This window comes from Acipenser ruthenus, chromosome 13, assembly GCF_902713425.1.
Source record: "Acipenser ruthenus chromosome 13, fAciRut3.2 maternal haplotype, whole genome shotgun sequence".
NCBI lineage: Eukaryota > Metazoa > Chordata > Actinopteri > Acipenseriformes > Acipenseridae > Acipenser > Acipenser ruthenus.
In genome coordinates, this window is record NC_081201.1 from 10,782,924 (window position 1) to 10,800,134 (window position 17,211).

General features: G+C 41.3%; 1 protein-coding gene across 9 annotated transcripts in view; it reads left to right on the forward strand.

Annotated features, from left to right (window-relative positions):
- The window catches only part of LOC117417980 (C-Jun-amino-terminal kinase-interacting protein 3-like), a 119,799-nt gene that overhangs the window by 58,244 nt on the left and 44,344 nt on the right, over positions 1 to 17,211 (forward strand). For 6 of the 9 annotated variants that reach the window (XM_059035659.1, XM_059035665.1, XM_059035662.1 and 3 more), the window contains 8 exons: positions 560 to 708; positions 1,349 to 1,405; positions 6,268 to 6,438; positions 8,154 to 8,313; positions 13,159 to 13,209; positions 13,787 to 13,882; positions 14,569 to 14,727; positions 16,450 to 16,615. In XM_059035659.1, the coding sequence (XP_058891642.1) occupies positions 560 to 708; positions 1,349 to 1,405; positions 6,268 to 6,438; positions 8,154 to 8,313; positions 13,159 to 13,209; positions 13,787 to 13,882; positions 14,569 to 14,727; positions 16,450 to 16,615 (1,009 nt within the window). The remainder of the gene's footprint in view (positions 1 to 559; positions 709 to 1,348; positions 1,406 to 6,267; positions 6,439 to 8,153; positions 8,314 to 13,158; positions 13,210 to 13,786; positions 13,883 to 14,568; positions 14,728 to 16,449; positions 16,616 to 17,211) is intronic. The other 3 variants (XM_059035664.1, XM_059035667.1, XM_059035660.1) reach the window with 2 other exon arrangements.

Here is a 17,211-nt window from a genome sequence, read left to right on the forward strand (position 1 = left end):
TTGATGAGTGTCAATGGAAAAACATAGGATTGTTGTAATTGTGTGCCTCGTACTTGTGTGTGTGCGTGTGTCCCTGGCTCTCTCACTGACTCTCTCCTGTCTTCTGTGTGTGTGTGCATGTGTCCCTGGCTTTCTCACTGACTCTCCTATCTTCTGTGTGTGTGTGTCCCTTGCTCTCTCACTGACTCCCTCCTATCTTCTGTGTGTGTGTGTGCGCGTGTCCCTGGCTTTCTCACTGACTCTCCCATCTCCTGTGTGTGTGTGCGTGTGTCCCTGGCTCTCGCACTGACTCTCCTATCTTCTGTGTGTGTGTGTGTGTGTGCGTGTGTGTCCCTTGCTGTCTCTCTCACTGTCTCTCTGTCTCTCTGTGACTCTTCGTACTTGTGTGTATGCCCCTGTCTCTCTCTCTCTCTCTCTCTCTCTCTCTGACTCTCTCTCTCTTCCTGTCTCTCTCCTTGTCTGCCTGACTCTCTCTCTCTCTCTCTCTCTCTCGCTCTCTCTCTCTCTCTCTCTCCGTCTCTCTCCCTGTCTGTCTCTTTCACTGTCTCTCTCTCTGCAGTACTCTTCTCCACTGCAGGATGACGTGCCCATGACCCAGCGGCGGCGCTTCACTCGGATAGAGATGGCTCGCGTGCTCATGGAGAGGAACCAGTACAAAGAGAGGCTAATGGAGCTGCAGGAGGCTGTGCGATGGACTGAGATGATCAGGTGAGCAGAGGGGCAGCTTAGTGTAGCTTACTACAGTTACAAACACATTGGGAATGTTCATCAATTTGAAACATCCTGAACTTTATGTCCAGTAATTGACCAAAGTGCAGAATTAGGAAAGTTAAAAGTAATTTTAAAAAGTAATCTGTTACAGTTACAACTTACTTGAACAAAGAATAGAACTCCCAATGCATAGCATTTTGGTCCATTCCTATGAGTTTAATAAGACACACCTTAGCTTGTTACCATAATATATTTATATTATTGCTCAGTCATGGTAAAAGTCACAATTCTGTGGAGACGGTGGGTTCGGTGTTGTCCTATGTGTTTTGCAATAAAATAATAAAAAAATAATAAAAAAAACAACCTGTAAGAGTAATGGAAATGTAGTTACAACCACTTAAAAAATGCTTGACAAATTATACAGTTGTTCTAGACATTGAGAGAATGTTATATTAGTACAACTAAAAGAAACTAAAATGAATTGGCATACAACTTTCTCAGTTTCTTCAATGTCAACACATTTGTCAAGTAATTCTGTTAGGTTTCTTTTAGTATTGCTACATTTTCTATAATCGTTGTGGGTGAAATGTTTGTGGCCCTGTGACATGTAACTGGAAAGCTGTGTGTCTTTTTCCAGGGCCTCTCGTGAAAACCCCCAAATGCAAGAGAAGAAAAAGTCTACCATCTGGCAATTGTAAGTGTTGCGGTCTAGCCTGTATGGTGAGCGTGAATGGGTGTGGATAGAAACCTTGGTGAGTGTGTTTGGATTGATGGCCTGGTTTTTGAGGGTGTTCTGTTTAAGAGGCTCAAGTCTGTTTGTAACACTTAAAGTACACAGTGCTAACAAATAATTCCCTTCAATCTTACCAAATATGTATTGCCATCATTTCATAGGCCTCAGATTTTCCTATATCAAAAACAAACACATAGTAAAGGTGAATTAGATTTCTTAATGTTAATTTATTTAAAGAAGAGTATTTGTCAAACGCTTCAGTGCTCTACTTCCAGTCAACTTCCTGGAGTTGCATGAAGGAATTAAATAAATATTGAAAACACATTCAGTCATAGGAAAAGCAGTGATTGGTACTCAAAACCAACGTGTCTGGCTTCTGGGAATTTGAGAAAATAAATAGAAAATGCTTACAATGTTCTGGGACCAGTCATTGTCTAAAAAAACATTCAGAATTGTTTTCCTACATGGACTCCCAGAAGCAACTCACGTGTGACGAACGAGTTACTTCAGCAGGAAGTGCAGCATGGAAAAGTTTTATTGTCTATGAATGCTAGGGGAAAAAAATACTATTAAAAATCAGTTGCAAGTTTAACATAATGTGTGACTCCTTTATATAGTAAAAGTGAGATCTACAAAGTGATGTTAGTACATATTAGATAAGATTTACTGGAATTATGTTCTTACAATTTGAACAAGCTTGTCAAATCATTCTACCAGACTAGAAATAAACAGCTCCTGAACACAAAGCCCTTACTGCTCTACCAGACTAGAAATAAGCAGCTCCTAAACTCAAAGCACCTTACTGCTCTACCAGACTAGAAATAAGCAGCTCCTGAACTCAAAGCACCTTACTGCTCTACCAGACTAGAAATAAGCAGCTCCTAAACTCAAAGCGCCTTACTGCTCTACCAGACTAGAAATAAGCAGCTCCTAAACTCAAAGCACCTTACTGCTCTACCAGACTAGAAATAAGCAGCTCCTGAACTCAAAGCACCTTACTGCTCTACCAGACTAGAAATAAGCAGCTCCTAAACTCAAAGCACCTTACTGCTCTACCAGACTAGAAATAAGCAGCTCCTAAACTCAAAGCGCCTTACTGCTCTACCAGACTAGAAATAAGCAGCTCCTAAACTCAAAGCGCCTTACTGCTCTACCAGACTAGAAATAAGCAGCTCCTAAACTCAAAGCGCCTTACTGCTCTACCAGACTAGAAATAAGCAGCTCCTAAACTCAAAGCGCCTTACTGCTCTACCAGACTAGAAATAAGCAGCTCCTAAACTCAAAGCGCCTTACTGCTCTACCAGACTAGAAATAAGCAGCTCCTAAACTCAAAGCACCTTACTGCTCTACCAGACTAGAAATAAGCAGCTCCTGAACTCAAAGCACCTTACTGCTCTACCAGACTAGAAATAAGCAGCTCCTGAACTCAAAGCACCTTACTGCTCTACCAGACTAGAAATAAGCAGCTCCTAAACTCAAAGCGCCTTACTGCTCTACCAGACTAGAAATAAGCAGCTCCTGAACTCAAAGCACCTTACTGCTCTACCAGACTAGAAATAAGCAGCTCCTGAACTCAAAGCACCTTACTGCTCTACCAGACTAGAAATAAGCAGCTCCTGAACTCAAAGCACCTTACTGCTCTACCAGACTAGAAATAAGCAGCTCCTGAACTCAAAGCACCTTACTGCTCTACCAGACTAGAAATAAGCAGCTCCTAAACTCAAAGCGCCTTACTGCTCTACCAGACTAGAAATAAGCAGCTCCTAAACTCAAAGCGCCTTACTGCTCTACCAGACTAGAAATAAGCAGCTCCTAAACTCAAAGCACCTTACTGCTCTACCAGACTAGAAATAAGCAGCTCCTGAACTCAAAGCACCTTACTGCTCTACCAGACTAGAAATAAGCAGCTCCTGAACTCAAAGCACCTTACTGCTCTACCAGACTAGAAATAAGCAGCTCCTAAACTCAAAGCGCCTTACTGCTCTACCAGACTAGAAATAAGCAGCTCCTGAACTCAAAGCACCTTACTGCTCTACCAGACTAGAAATAAGCAGCTCCTGAACTCAAAGCACCTTACTGCTCTACCAGACTAGAAATAAGCAGCTCCTGAACTCAAAGCACCTTACTGCTCTACCAGACTAGAAATAAGCAGCTCCTAAACTCAAAGCGCCTTACTGCTCTACCAGACTAGAAATAAGCAGCTCCTGAACTCAAAACGCCTTACTGCTCTACCAGACTTGCACACAATAAAATTACCGGAAACGAATAACTCAAACATTTCATGTAAGGGCTTGTAAGTAGTCTTAAGCTGTTTTTTTTTTATTTAATTCAGAATTGTAATTGGTGTTTTTCCCTTACAAAAAATGTGCAAATGACAATTTAGAGTAAATAGCTTTGGGTGCAAAATATGTGGAAATGCAGTAAGAACCAGTCTGAATGATTGCAAACCCCATACAAACGCAAGGAGACAGTCACGAGGAGTTTCAAGCTTTTTACTGTTTACAGACGTGCTTTGAAAAGTGATGAAATTAAAAGCTATTTTATCATGTATACTTGCATGCCTTTGGTATGTCATAGAATAAAGCAAAGAAGCTATGAAAAGAGATGAATTATTGCTGATTCTACAAAGATATTCTAAAATGGTCTGGACACATTTGTTGGTACCCCTTAGAAAAGATAATAAATAATTGGATTATAGTGATATTTCAAACTAATTATTTTCTTTAATTAGTATCACACATGTCTCCAATCTTGTAATCAGTCATTCAGCCCATTTAAATGGAGAAAAGTAGTCACTGTGCTGTTTGGTATCATTGTGTGCACCACACTGAACATGGAACAGAGAAAGCAAAGGAGAGAGTTGTCTGAGGAGATCAGAAAGAAAATAATAGACAAGCATGGTAAAGGTAAAGGCTACAAGACCATCTCCAAGCAGCTTGATGTTCCTGTGACAACAGTTGCAAATATTATTAAGAAGTTTAAGGTCCATGGAACTGTAGCCAACCTCCCTGGGAGCAGCCGCAAGAGGAAAATCGACCCCAGATTGAACAGAAGGATAGTGCGAATGGTAGAAAAAGAACCAAGGATAACTGCCAAAGAGATACAAGCTGAACTCCAAGGTGAAGGTACGTCAGTTTCTGATCGCACCATCCGTCACTTTTTGAGCGAAAGTGGGCTCCATGGAAGAAGAAAACATAAAAAAGCCAGACTGGAATTTGCTAAAATGCATATTGACAAGCCACAATCCTTCTGGGAGAATGTCCTTTGGACAGATGAGTCAAAACTGGAGCTTTTTGGCAAGTCACATCAGCTCTATGTTCACAGACGAAAAAATGAAGCTTTCAAAGAAAAGAACACCATACCTACAGTGAAACATGGAGGAGGCTCGGTTATGTTTTGGGGCTGCTTTGCTGCGCCTGGCACAGGGTGCCTTGAATCTGTGCAGGGCACAATGAAATCTCAAGACTATCAAGGCATTCTGGAGTGAAACGTACTGCCCAGTGTCAGAAAGCTCTGTCTCAGTCGCAGGTCATGGGTCCTCCAACAGGATAATGACCCAAAACACACAGCTAAAAGCACCCAAGAATGGATAAGAACAAAACATTGGACTATTCTGAAGTGGCCTTCTGAGTCCTGATCTGAATCCTATCGAACATCTATGGAAAGAGCTGAAACTTGCAGTCTGGAGAAGGCACCCATCAAACCTGAGACAGCTGGAGCAGTTTGCTCAGGAAGAGTGCGCCAAACTACCTGTTAACAGGTGCAGGTGTCTCATTGAGAGCTACAGAAAACGTTTGATTGCAGTGATTGCCTCTAAAGGTTGTGCAACAAAATATTAGGTTAAGGGTCCCATCATTTTTGTACATGCCATTTTCATTTGTTTTATTATTTACAATATTATGTTGAATAAAATATCAAAAGCAAAGTCTGATTTCTATTAAATATGGAATAAACAATGGTGGATGCCAATTACTTTTGTCAGTTTCAAGTTATTTCAGAGAAAATTGTGCATTCTTCGATTTTTGTGGAGGGGTACCAACAAATTTGAGCACGTCTGTATCTTTATTAAACAGATCGGTTAACCTTGAAACCAGTTTACCCAGGAATAATAGCCATTCACTATAATCTGTGCTTTAATATATATTTACTATGTTTTACTACACATTTCTACGCATTAACGACAGTCAATCTTTATATGTTTAAATGTGTTTATTCATAAAGTTAAAATCATAGGTAACAAAATAAGTCTTTAAGTCTTACCTATTTCCACTTCCATCTCAAATGAGCAGTTTTGAGAGTTTGTTACAGCATTTATGTATTTTCATTTTCATATCTGGTACTATGTTGAAGAAAGTTCTCAGTTTCTATGCCTCATTCTGAGGATATCAGTTACACTTTCTGTGTAATTTCACTGCAGCAGTGTCTTCTGAATCTTGTCATTAAAGTATGCCAGTCAATAGGGGAGCAGCTGGTTGGTGAACGACACGAAAGAAGGCCCAGAAGGGGTGGGAACAATTTCACCCTCCAGATGACCAAGCCAGTGGAACAATAACTGAAAGCACGGCTTGCAAACAGAGATTTCTTTAACCAAGTGTAGTACGATAGCAACCAGTCTAATCAATCTTTAAAACATGTCTACTACCAGTGTAACGTGCTTCTTTGGACATTTGAGACCTTTATATCGAATGGAAGTGCACAACAAGCAACATTTATGGAATTATTTTGTTAGCTACACTTTATATGAATAATAACCAAGACTTTAAAACCCACTGTCCCTCCCTCCCCTCTCTCCCTCCCTCTCTCCTTTCCTCTCTCTTTTGCAGTTTCGCCCGTCTCTTCAGCTCTTCCTCCAGCCCGCCCCCTGCCAAGCGGCCCTACACTGCGGTCAATATCCACTACAAGTCCCCCACGCCAGCTGGATTCTCCCAGCGCCGCAACCACACCATGTGCCAGATCTCCACCATGGGCCGCACACTCCAGTTTTTCCCGGAGGAGTGAGTACCCAGGCACAGGACGGCACTGCTCCCCAAACAGCCTGCTGTCTGTCCCTCCATTCACCACCTTTAACTTTTTCTTTTAGTTTTAATGACTATTGTTTCCAAAGGAGGTTACCTGCAACATGTCTTCAGCGCAGCTACTTATTATTATTATTATTATTATTATTATTATTATTATTATTATTATTATTTGTTTATTTAGCAGACGCCTTTATCCAAGGCGACTTACAGAGACTAGGGTGTGTGAACTATGCATCAGCTGCAGAGTCACTTACAGTTACGTCTCACCCGAAAGACGGAGCACAAGGAGGTTAAGTGACTTGCTCAGGGTCACACAATGAGTCAGTGGCTGAGGTGGGATTTGAACCAGGGACCTCCTGGTTACAAGCCCTTTTCTTTAACCACTGGACCACACAGCCTCCTTAGGGCTGAATTCAGAGCTTATTCCAGTAAATCCTACCTAATATGTATTTCCATCATTTTTCCATAAATTACCATTCAAAAATCAATACCTCAAAATCACAAAGATTCACGCATTGGCTCACATTTGAGTACCAATTACTGCTTTTCTTGCGACTGACATTTTCAGTGTTGACTTAATTCCTTCATGTGACTTCAGGAAGTTGACTGGAAGTACAGCATGGAAGTATTTGCTAGGAGCGTTGGATAAATATTCTTCTTTAAATAAATTAACATTTATTTAATTCACCTTTACCGTAATGGACGTAATATATTTTTAATATAGGAAAATCTAAGACCTGCAAAATGATGGAAATACACATTAGGTAGGATTTACTGGAATAGTTTTGTTAGCACCATGTACTTAAAGTGAAATGAAGCTCTGAATTCAGCACTAAGTAGCTGACGTCACAGAGCCATCACATGTCGTGTCTGCTTGAGGTCCAGGACTGAGTGGCAGGGGAGGCTCAGAACAGGACTTTTTATTTCATTTTGTTAACTAAGAAATTTATTGAAATAGTAATACATTTGGACAAATAAAAATGTTAACTTGCTCCAAGTTTTTATCATTTTTCTCTGAATCTGTCTTTACGGGCTTTGAACTCTGAATCTGTCTTTACGGGCTTTCAGCTTGTCTGGTGAATCCTGTGCCGGGACTGAACAGCCTCCCACATTCCATTCAGCTCATGTGACAATGTGACCTTTCAACTGCTCCTGCTACCCCCTCCCTTTTATTGTACATGTGTGAGGGCTGACAGAGTCGATTACATTGTGATTTGAATGGAATGAGGAAGGCTATTCAATCCTGGCAGTTAAGATTTCCCAGACAAGTTGAAAGCAGCTCAAAGTCAGATGAAGGCAGATTTAGAGAACAATGGTAATAACTCAATATTGGTCTAACAGAACCATTCAGAATGATTGCAAACAGCATAAAACAGTAAAAAAGCAACTCAAATGACATTGAAGCTACGTACTGTTGAAAGCAAGTCCCATACATCATAGTAATCTATGTGTCTGGCTCCCTCTCTGGTGAAATCCCACAGTAACACTTGGTTGAGTGCTGTCTCTGTGGCTGTAGAGACACTAAAGCAGTTTAAAAAGTTTGTGAACAGGACCTACAGATGATATTAAACACTAAATCAAAAGCTTCCTTCCTTTGCTGCTTTGGGGTGTGCCTGCTGCCCTGTCTTGTAGCTGAGTTGTGTGGCTGATGTTGGTTCTGTTACTGCTCTCTCTCTCGTTTCTGACTGTAGATTGGGCAGTAACGGTGTTGCATCTCTCCTCAGCGACTGCGCACTGTCGGCCCGGCGAGAGCAGCGGCGCGAGCAGTACCGTCAGGTCCGAGAGCACATGCGCAGCGACGACGGGCTCATGCAGGCGTGCGGCTGGAGCCTGCCCCCGCGCTTCAAACAGGTACCACACTGGAATTCAAGTGGGACAGTATTCCGGTACCTTCACTGTGTCCCGTGCGTTCCGATTGCAGTGTTCTATCTTTAATCACACATCATGGGTCAGAATCAGTTGGAATCTTTCAAACCCGACTTGACAAAGTTCTGAGATCAATCATCTACTAGGAACCTGACAAGCTTAGATGGGCCAAATGGCCTCCTCTCACTCATAATATTTTCTTATGTTCTTATGTTACGTCAACTAGGCAATATATTTCTCAACATTACCTCAAGAGAGTTCGCCAGGAGAAAATAAATGATTACGCTCCGTCCTGCAACAATGCTGGTTCCCTTTCAAGTACGAAATGTAACCATTACCGAATGGATATTTATCTCCTAAAGACCCGAAACCTGAATAAAATATATCAAAGCTGCTCGCAGAGGCTGTGATGCAGTCATGGCCCTCCCCCGAGGGCATAAAATGACAGCGCTCACAGACCTCAGCGCCATTTTTCCTTTCAAGAACTGACCTGACAGGAGGAGCCTGTACTTGTTGCTTATGACTGGTATCATTTTTGCTAATTATTGTGTTTTATATAATTTATGTGATAATGTATTTACACTGTAATAGTTTTATTTTTTTTATTATTAATTATGTGTATATTGTGCACTACAGCCTGTTGTTTGTTATGTCCCATTGTGGCCTTGTGCACCGCGTGAAGCCGACGGCTTGAGTCGCCCCTTCCCAGGGATCAACCAACGGAAGTCGGCTGACTTTGCGCTCTCTCCCCAGGCTGCAATAGCTCTGGCTGGAGTTATTTTATTCTCGTTACTGTATTTTGTATGAGAGAAATATTTTCTTTTCTCATTGTATTTTTCAGTAATTTACTGGGCTCAGCAGTGCTGCGCAGGACCAAGAGTTTGCTTCGGTTGTGGTTGCTTGCAATCCCTCCCACAGCATCTTGATGGCGTTTTGGTGACAGCTCTGCACCACCATTACAAGGGCTGTTAGTTCATTTTAAGAAGCAGGCTTCCCTTGAGTACTGACTGAGTGGTTTTGCCAGTAGCTTGCACAGGTGGGCATCCCTGTACAGTGCTACCTGTGGTAACTGCGAACCAGTTTGTCCGAGAGGGTTATTGATACCTTGCACAGCAGTGTCCACACGTTCCCAGTATGGATACAAGAGGAGCGTCTTTCAGACGTGGTGTCTGCCTCCCATGGCAGTAATACTGTAATTTTTCCAGGACCTGTTTGATGAGGGGAAATCCCCATCTACATTAAAGGTCTATCAGGGAGCCATTCGGCTTACCATGTCAAAATTGGTCAAAATTTTTACAGAGGCCAGGACAAAGGTTATGCTTCATACCAATCCTGCCTTTTGCCGAAGACAATCTCGGCATTCCATGCCAACCAGTCTGCTTCCTTCCACCTCCTTTCCAGTCTGACAGGGAGCTGCAGCTCCATACACTCTTCCTTACATTGACAGGACGAAAAGGTGGAGGCAGTCCGAACAGCGTTTTTGTCTGCTCTGTGACGAAGTCCCATGTTCAAACCCTGTCTAAGCTCTCTTCAGGTTTTGGGACTTTTAGGCGGTAAATACCTATTCGGTAATGGTTACATTTCTATTTCAGGGAAACCAGGGTTAGATAATAACCTAACGTTTTCTGTTCCCACAATACACCTCTCATTGCAATCAGAGCACCAGCATTGTTGCAGGAGGGAGCATGAACTGGATGCACTGCAGATTTTAGAAGAAAAAAATCTCTTTCTCCTGCTGAGTAAAAGTTGAAAAAAAAAAGTGTATTGATTTTCTTATGATGTGTGAATAGAAGTACAAGAGTATAATTCAGTCTCAGCTATGTAACTATGTCATTACTTGATGGGTAATTCAGGTGTATATAAATGCTAATCCAACTCAGCTGAGTGTGTTACCAAACCTGTCTCTATGGCTGTTTGACAAGTAAGAGTTGAAAATGATACTAAAATCCATTTTAATTCCAGGTTGTAACACTACAAAATGTGGAAAAGTCCAAGGGGGGTGAATACTTATGCAAGGCACTGTATGTGTGTATATATATATATATATATATATATTAGCTCAAAGAGCCAGCTGATAGTTATATTAACGTAATTGTACTTAACAAAATCGTTCCATAAATCTTACACATTTTGAACTTATAATACTACACTTTTTTGATAACATTTAATGTGTTGTTACACTTGCACTTCCTGAGTCATTGGACCTCAGCAGTATCTTCTGAGGCACGTCACTGGCTTGGAAGCATGTCAGTCAATACAGGAACCAGCTTACTGGTTATTGACAGGAAAGAAGCCATTGAAGGGGTGGAGACACCCTCCAAGTAAAATAACCAAGGATGAGTGCAATACTAACTGAAAGCATGGCCTGCAAACAGAGATTTCTGAACCAAGTGTAGTACCAGATATCGTTTCAAAATGAAATACATGGGTTTCATTCAGAATGGTTTAAAATTAGCTCTATGTAACAAATGGAAGTGCAGAACAGGTGTGATTTATGGCATTATTCTGTGAGCTACAAGTTCTAACCAAGGCTTTAAAATAAACAGCAGGTATTACAGTATCCACACTACAAGTAAACCACACAAAATAATATGGTTTAATTAGAACTGGACTCAAGACTACCTCAAGTACGGTACTAGAGACACTAGTGTGGACGCTATTGAAGCAGTTCATCTATTTTCAGTCACTAGTCTTGTTTAAAATGTGTGGACTGGACCTTATTGGCAACTTTTCTTGAACTGAACTGAATATCTGAATATCTTGGATCTTTTTTTTTTTTTTTTTTACTTTATTGCATGGAGAACAAAAAATGTTTGTTAAATAATTTTTTGCAAAGGTTCTTTTTGTATTACTACATATTCAACAATTGTTATGTTTGCAAGTTTTCAGAAAATAATAAGGCCATTTTAATGCTATAAGCCAGTGGTTCTCAATCTGTGTTTGGCCGGCTTCCTTCAGGTGGTCCGTGGAAAGGTTACATAATTACGGAAAAGAAGCTGCAGCATAGTTTATAGATCCCATTGCAAACCCCAGATTTGAGAACTTAAAAACTCAACTACAGAAGCAGGAAGAAAATGCATACATTTCCAAGTTAAAAAAGGTCTAAACTCTCAGTCATATAGTTTTGGTGTGTCTAAAATGTATTCTTTACTAGGGAGTTTTCGTGTATGCTCAGGGCGTGCATTTGTGTTGCATTAACATACGGCTGTAATTGGGATTCAACCAACAAGCCGTGTGTTAATGCAACACAACGCACAAGTTGTGGACTGTGTTATCCCGCTTATAAAATGGATACAATAACAAAAAAGTTTATTTTTCAAAAAAACAATCAATTTTATTCTATATCCTTCCTCTTTGGAGAAAAAATAGTACCTCAAACAAGGTTCTATTTGTTGTAAACATTAAACTGGAGGTTTTCAACGTTTCCATTGTAATTAATTAATTAATATGAATGAAGCCTCTGTGCTGGTCTCAATCGCTTTGTAAACAGAGCTGACGTAACCCGCAATGTTAGCCTTGTTAGTGACCAAGCATTTAAAAATGCCAATCATGTATTTTTGTTGATTTAATGAAAAGACACAGAAAAGGAGGCAAAGACAAAGTTCACTATCCATGTGTCTAACATAACAGAATTGAGTACCCTTGACTAGCCGAATTATGCACTGAAGCATATTAACAGACCATTTACATTTTCAAGACAAACTGTTTTTAAGTCGATTACCATTTCTTTATGTTTCATCAAATCAATAAAAACACCAGCTGCCCATGCATTTTTGTTTTCTTAGATTTCATGAAGTTGTTGACTTGTTAGATCTTTGTGTCTTGTTTTTTTGCAACTGAGGTTTTGCTGCTTGTAATTCTAGCCACATGTCTACTGTCTCCTAAAAGATCAAATGTGTTAATATGTTGTGTATTTATAATTTATTAATTGAACTGTGCTTCAGCAAAAATAAGTTCTGCTGTGCATTTTAACTGCACGGTAAAAAAAAATCCTCTACAGCCAATCAGCGTGCAGCACCCAAACATTCCATTTTATAAATAAAGGTTATAGCTGGAGATTCGTAGCTCTGACAGCTGGTACCTCATGAATGTAACTTCACAGATTATTAATTCACATAAATCAATTTCTGCTGTAATTGTCCATTTAAAAAAAAAAAAAAAAATTCCTCTCGGTAAATTTGTGTTAATGAAAAGTAAACTAGATTCGTTCTTTAAAACTCAATTTTTAACAAAGAAAAATAAGTCTACGGTTATTCTTAGTATTGTAGTGATTTTTGTATGTGCTTATTTTTCAGTAAGCTATACTGTTTATTGTGTGGTCCGCCGAGATAAAAAAAAATAAATCAGGTGGCCCGCGAACAAAAAAGTTTGAGAGCCACTGCTGTGAGCCAAGCCATTCAGAACAATTTTAATTATCATTTTAATTGAAGTGCTGTGCCCTGCAACTTTTTCCAGATTTATTTTGCATTTGCAGTTGCTTCAAAATGAATCTGTATGTTATATTTGAAAATCTAGATGAAAACAACAAGCACAAACAACAGCACAGTAACGAGGGGACCTGCTCTGAAAGCCTTGGTTGACACTTCTTTATATGTATGTGTATTACCCTTTCCTTACCATCATACCAGTGAGTTCAGTCACTTCAGTCTTGAGTTTATTCAGTTTTGGTGTAAGCAATAAGTCTTTTTCAATGTCTTCACATTGTTTTTCTGTTCATTTGACTATGAATGTATGACCCAATTGGTGTGAGAGGGGTTTCCTGCACAGGAGTATGCCCCTGCCAGGGTCTGTGGAGCCACTGATAAGTCACTCTGATTTGAATTTCTACAGACAGGCCCACCGGCAGAGCATCCGCAGGAGGGGCCGCAGAAGAAACGGCAGGCAAGTCGGGATTCCAAGTTACAACACGTCACTGATGCCACAGTGTATGGGAATTGTGTTGAGAAGAGTCAGATACTGGGGGGGATAGTCAAATAGTAACCAATACACTCAAGCTAGGAAAAGGGCCCAGGCCCTCAGCTCTGACAGCAGGGATTGCAAAGGGACCGTTTCTCTCCCTGGTGAAAACCAAGCAAACACAAATGAGAGCAGAGCCTGCAAACAGAGATTCATTTACTCTAGTGGAGTATCAGATACCAGGTTTTACAAATAAGTTGCTAAATATATATATAGGGCATGTGGCATGGGAAATTGAATTATTTTGTTAGCTTAAATCACTTTAAACCATTAGAGTTTGATGGTCTAGCAAGCTGGTCCTAATAGAGGCTTTCAGATTGAAAGGGACTGACGGAGAGGGTGTGATGGTTTTTAATGATGACCGGGTCAAATTCTGAAACTGGTAGTTTGCCATCAAAGAAAGGAAGTAGACAAACGTTTGCAAGCAATAGCCGAAACGTTTGTGAACTTGGTTGAGTGTCCCTGTGCACTTAATCCCCTCCCCGTCGCCTTAACCTTGCAGCTGAGCCCCAACGGAGGTCAAGAAGATAACCGCATGAAGAACGTGCCTGTGCCAGTGTACTGTCGCCCCCTAGTGGAGAAGGACCCGACCAGAAAGGTAGAGTACCCAGCGTACAAACTTCAGTTCCACGCTCAGGTTGTGGCCTATACCAACCTGTAGGAATGCCATGAAATGAATATTCCATGCTGTGATGTTCTTAACAGAATATATCACGCAAAGATTATGTATAAATGTTTTTACATAAAAGTTTCCCATAGTAAAATCTTAGCAAAGTGTAACAAAACACAGTGAAAGCATGGTAAAGCATAGGTAAGAATTGTTAAGCCCAGAGAGATATGGTAAAGAATATTAAAAAACATGACAAACTATGGTAAATGAAAAGTATAACTGTGAAAACTGCAAAGTGACTGGTAAACTTTTATCAGGGATCAGCTAGTAAGAAATACAAATACAAGTTTACAGTTTCCCAGCTTTGCCACTTTAGCTTGATGGTTAAATGCAGTAATTTAAGAAAAAAATGCAATTGTATAAATTAACACAAAATGCTTATTGTCAATACTGGAATGATTTGAGAATAATAGAGAGCACATGTAAAAGGATATTAAACAGTTAAGAATGTAATATTATGAAAATGTAAATGATTTTAAGGATCCTTTAAGGAAAGTTGATAACAGCCTCACATCTGAAGGCTCCATTTAAGAAAGGCTGGTCACTGTGCACAGGAGTTGTATCTCTTGAGTTGTATCTCTTGTGTCTGAGCTGGCTCTGTGTCCTCTCTGTAGCTGTGGTGCGCTGCTGGAGTGGACCTGACTGGCTGGAGGCATGTGGAGGAGAGTGTGGTCAACGGGCTGAAGACATCTTCCAGCAGCTCCGACCCGCTGACCGGGGAGGGGGAGGGGGAGGAGAGCAGGAGCAACCACAGCTCTCCTGAGAAGAAGGTGGTAATACGTCAACATTTCACAGCCAGGGGTGTAGTGCTGCGGGGTCGCACTGCTTCCTTATTTCACGTGTCAATTATTTGCTCCTATTAATATATGGAGATAGATGTACAACTAATACAAATAAGCACAGACTACAAAAACCGTAAGAAACCCTTGAGAGATAAATAATGAAACAGTTTGAATACAGTGTGCCTCTGGTCTGGAACAACAGGTGTGAATAATGAGTAAGAGAGGTGAAGAGAACCTGTATCAACGCTGTGCTGAGATGCACTTGTGTTTCAAAACCTGAGTCTCATTCGCTCTTTAGCAGCTGCAATAGGACAGTGAGACGAGCTGATTCTGGACCAAACCATTCAATATCCGGGGGGGGAGTGTTACGCATTGGATTAATAATAATAATAATAATAATAATAATAATAATAATAATAATAATAATAATGACCGTGTTTTATCGTGTGTGTGTGTGTGTATGAATAGCGTATGAATAGTGTATAATAGCGACCCCTCACTTCTAAATATAGCACTACACCACTGTTCACAGCAACACCGGAGTAAACTGAATAAATTGACATCTCAACCCATTGAATTCAATAGAAAAGCAAGAGCTGGATGTGAACCGCAAACTGTACAGTTTAAAAGACACAGGCGAGGCAAAGGGGCCCCTGTGCTGGCTCTCGAAGAGCTATCATTCCCATGAGGAAGGGGCCCCTGTACTGGCTCTCGAAGAGCTGTCATTCCCATGAGGAAGGGGCCCCTGTACTGGCTCTCGAAGAGCTGTCATTCCCATGAGGAAGGGGCCCCTGTACTGGCTCTCGAAGAGCTGTCATTCCCATGAGGAAGGGGCCTCTGTGCTGGCTTTCGAAGAGCTATCATTCCCATGAGGAAGGGGCCCCTGTGCTGGCTTTCGAAGAGCTGTCATTCCCATGAGGAAGGGGCCCCTGTGCTGGCTCTCGAAGAGCTGTCATTCCCATGAGGAAGGGTCCTGTGCTGGCTCTCGAAGAGCTATCATTCCCATGAGGAAGGGGCCCCTGTACTGGCTCTCGAAGAGCTGTCATTCCCATGAGGAAGGGGCCCCTGTACTGGCTCTCGAAGAGCTGTCATTCCCATGAGAAAGGGGCCTCTGTGCTGGCTTTCGAAGAGCTATCATTCCCATGAGGAAGGGGCCCCTGTACTGGCTCTCGAAGAGCTGTCATTCCCATGAGGAAGGGGCCCCTGTGCTGGCTCTCGAAGAGCTGTCATTCCCATGAGGAAGGGTCCTGTGCTGGCTCTCGAAGAGCTATCATTCCCATGAGGAAGGGTCCCCTGTGCTGGCTCTCGAAGAGCTGTCATTCCCATGAGGAAGGGTCCTGTGCTGGCTTTCGAAGAGCTGTCATTCCCACGAGGAAGGGACTTTGGGACTTCATAGGGAGGTGAAGGATAACTTTCCTTTGTGGTCCCAAATTGGAGTCAAATGTGTTCCCTTAATTGTGCATCCTTCTTTATTTGATCAAAGAGGTGACTGTATTACAGTGTGTGTGCTGTGCACAAGAAGTTGCAGCAGCAGAGTTACCACTAAGGAGGGAGGTGTGTGACCCTCACTTGTAACAGTGTTTACTACCTGTTAATAGTGCTTGAGCTCACCAAACTCCTGGCCCATACAGTGTGTTGCTTCCTGGCAGGTGAAAGCAGTTCAAGGTGAAAGTGGTAGTTCATGCTGTCTGACAGTGTGTTGTTTCCTGACAGGTGAAGGAAGGTCCCGAGACAGATGCCCTGTCCAGTCGGGTGTGGATCCTCACCAGCACACACTCCGCCAGCAAGGTGGTGATCATTGATGCCAACCAGCCTGGCTCACTAGTGGATCAGTTCAACGTGTGCAACGCCCATGTGCTGTGCATCTCCAGTGTGCCAGGTAGGGGAGCTCCAAAACTATCTGAAGGGCATTGTCAATAAGCAGCCAGACAAGGCTCTACAAGTACACACATCTAACAAAAGAATTACACTAAATCTTATCTCGTATGTATTGCCATCACTTCACAGATCTCACATTTTACTATATGAAGGAGGCACACATTATGTTAAACGTGGATTAGATTTTTAATGGTCATTTTTTCATAGCATTCATAAACAATAAAACTGGTGAGCTTCTCTTTTCCATGCTGCACTTCCTCCTGAAGGAATGCATCTGTCACACGTGAGCTGCTTCTGGGAATTTAAAACTCTTCCTAAGCAAATTTTTTAAAATGTGTATTTAAACTAAAAAAAAAAAAAATTGTTTTCCATGTATTTTCTTTAAAAGAACTCAAGTGCATTGGCTCACATCTGAGTACCAATCCCGGCTTTTCCTGTGACTGACATGTTTTCAGTGTCGACTTAATTCCTACGTGCGACTTTACAAGGTTGACTGGAAGTACAGCGTTGAAGTATCTCCAATGAGCACATGATAAATATTCTTCTCTAACACCTTCAAATAAATTACTGTTAAAAAAATTGAATTCACCTTTACAG